General features: G+C 46.8%; 1 protein-coding gene across 1 annotated transcript; it reads left to right on the forward strand.

Moving 5' to 3' along the window:
- Nucleotides 1-638: 638 nt before the first annotated feature.
- Nucleotides 639-1,577, forward strand: LOC102949465 (olfactory receptor 2D2-like). Its single transcript, XM_007077351.1, has one exon. The coding sequence runs from the start codon at nt 639-641 to the stop codon at nt 1,575-1,577; it is 939 nt and encodes a 312-aa protein (XP_007077413.1).
- The last annotated feature ends 522 nt before the right edge of the window (nt 1,578-2,099 follow it).

The raw sequence follows: 2,099 nt of genomic DNA on the forward strand, positions 1-2,099 counted from the left end.
ATCTGAAACCAAGTATTAGCAACCCCTGTAGTTCCAAGAGAAAACAGAAAATAAGGTGAATAGAAAAGCAAGGCTCTGGGGCACCTGCGTGGTTCAGTTGGTTAAGCATCTGACTTCAGCTCAAGTCATGATCTCACAGTTCACGAGCTCAAGTCCCACGTTGGGCTCTGTGCTGACAGCTCAGAGCCTGGAGCCTTCTTCAGATTCTGTGTCTCCCTCTCTCTCTGCTCCCTCCCCTGCTTGCTCTCTCTCTCTCTCTTTCTCTCTCTCTCTCTCTCTCTCTCTCTTTCTCTCTCTCAAAAATAAATAAACATTAAAACAAAAGAAAGAAAGAAAAGCAAGGCTGTGCCAGAAGGAAAAACAGATACCTATAGACCAGAATGGAAACAGCATATAGCGCTTCCCTGATTTGGTGTTCACCATTTTCATCCCCATATTCCTCAACTAAATCCTGAACCCAACCCCAATACCACCCAAGCTACTATGGGGACATATCTCACAGTGCTTCCATCTGCCAATCCAAACTGCCCATTAAGAAACATAAATGAAACAATGAGTGTGAAAATTCCTTACACACCCTTGGCATAGACACTCAATAAATTACATATCCTCAAAACTCTTTAAACAGGCAGATCACAATGCAAGAACTCAACCAGTCCTCCGTGACGGAATTCATTCTATTGGGTTTTGCCCCCAACCCTAGGACCAACCCTCTGCTCTTCACCTTCTTTCTCACCTTTTACCTGCTAATCCTCATAAGCAACAGCCTCCTCATCACCCTTATTCACCAGGATTCTCGCCTCCACATACCCATGTACTTTTTCATCAGTGTCCTCTCCACGCTGGACGTGTGCTACACAACCACTACCGTGCCCCAGATGCTTGTGCATATTCTCAGTGAGAAGAGGACCATCTCTTTTGCTAGATGTGTGGCCCAGATGTACATCTTCCTCCTCTTTGGGGTCACTGAGTCCTGGCTTTTCTCTATCATGTCTGTGGACAGGTACGTGGCCATCTGCCATCCTCTCCGGTATAAGATCATCATGAGCCATTGGATGTGCCTCCTCATGGTGGGCATCTGTGCAGCCTATGGTGTGGTGGGTGGCCTGTGCTATACCTTCTTTGCTATGAGTCTGCCCTACTGTGGCCCTAATGAAATTGACCACTACTTCTGTGAGGTCCCTGCTGTCCTAAAGCTGGCCTGTGCAGACACATCCCTCAATGACTTGGTGGACTTCATCACGGGCTTCAATGTCATTGTGGTCCCACTGTCCCTGGTTGTCATCGTCTATGCCAACATCTTTGCCACCATCATGAAGATCCGCTCAGCCCAGGGACGGGTCAAGGCCTTCTCCACCTGTGCCTCCCACATCACTGTGGTCACCATGTTTGCCATTCCATGCATCATTATGTACATGAGCCCTGGCTCTGACTCCTTGTCAAACAATGGCAAGAAAATGGCCCTTTTTTATAACATTGCCACAGCCTTCCTCAACCCTGTCATCTACAGTCTGAGGAACAAGGACGTGAAAAAGGCTTTCCTCAAATTGATGGGACGGAGCAGGGCCCCACAGTGAGGCCTTAAAGCTGAAGACCTGGGGAGCCAAACAAAGCAGGACTCACACCCACAACCCCTCAAAGACTCTTCCATGAGACCTGGGAGGGCTGTACTCCATAAAGCTAACCCTTCACCCTGGCCTAGGGAGAAGGAACTGAGTACTCAGACAACCACAGCATCTGTGGTGACCTGGTTTGGGACAGAGGTGATTGTGAAGGTAGAGCATAGTGGTCAAGAGCCAGGATGACAGACTTGATTTTAGCCATTAGCAGGACATATGAATTTTTGCAAGCCATTTAACTTCTCTAAGGTTTATACCTATCTCTTCCTCACAGGGAGGTTGTAATGATGATGTGAGATTCTATGTGAAAAGTATTTAGTACGAGACTAGCAATAGTCAGCTTTCAACAGATACTAGTTTTAATGTTTAAAATTTATTTCTTAGGGATGAACTGTCAACCTTGAACTAGCCAATGATCTTCTTCTGAACTGTGGAAGTAACTGGAGCCCTAGAGAGTAAAGGGAAAAAGGCAGGGAGTGG

The sequence above is a fragment of the Panthera tigris genome, chromosome C1, assembly GCF_018350195.1.
Source record: "Panthera tigris isolate Pti1 chromosome C1, P.tigris_Pti1_mat1.1, whole genome shotgun sequence".
NCBI classification, from domain to species: domain Eukaryota; kingdom Metazoa; phylum Chordata; class Mammalia; order Carnivora; family Felidae; genus Panthera; species Panthera tigris.

Coding starts and splice junctions, on each gene's coding strand:
- LOC102949465 (XM_007077351.1), top strand. CDS start 639: ATGCAAGAACTCAACCAGTCCTCCGTGACGGAATTCATTCTATTGGGT.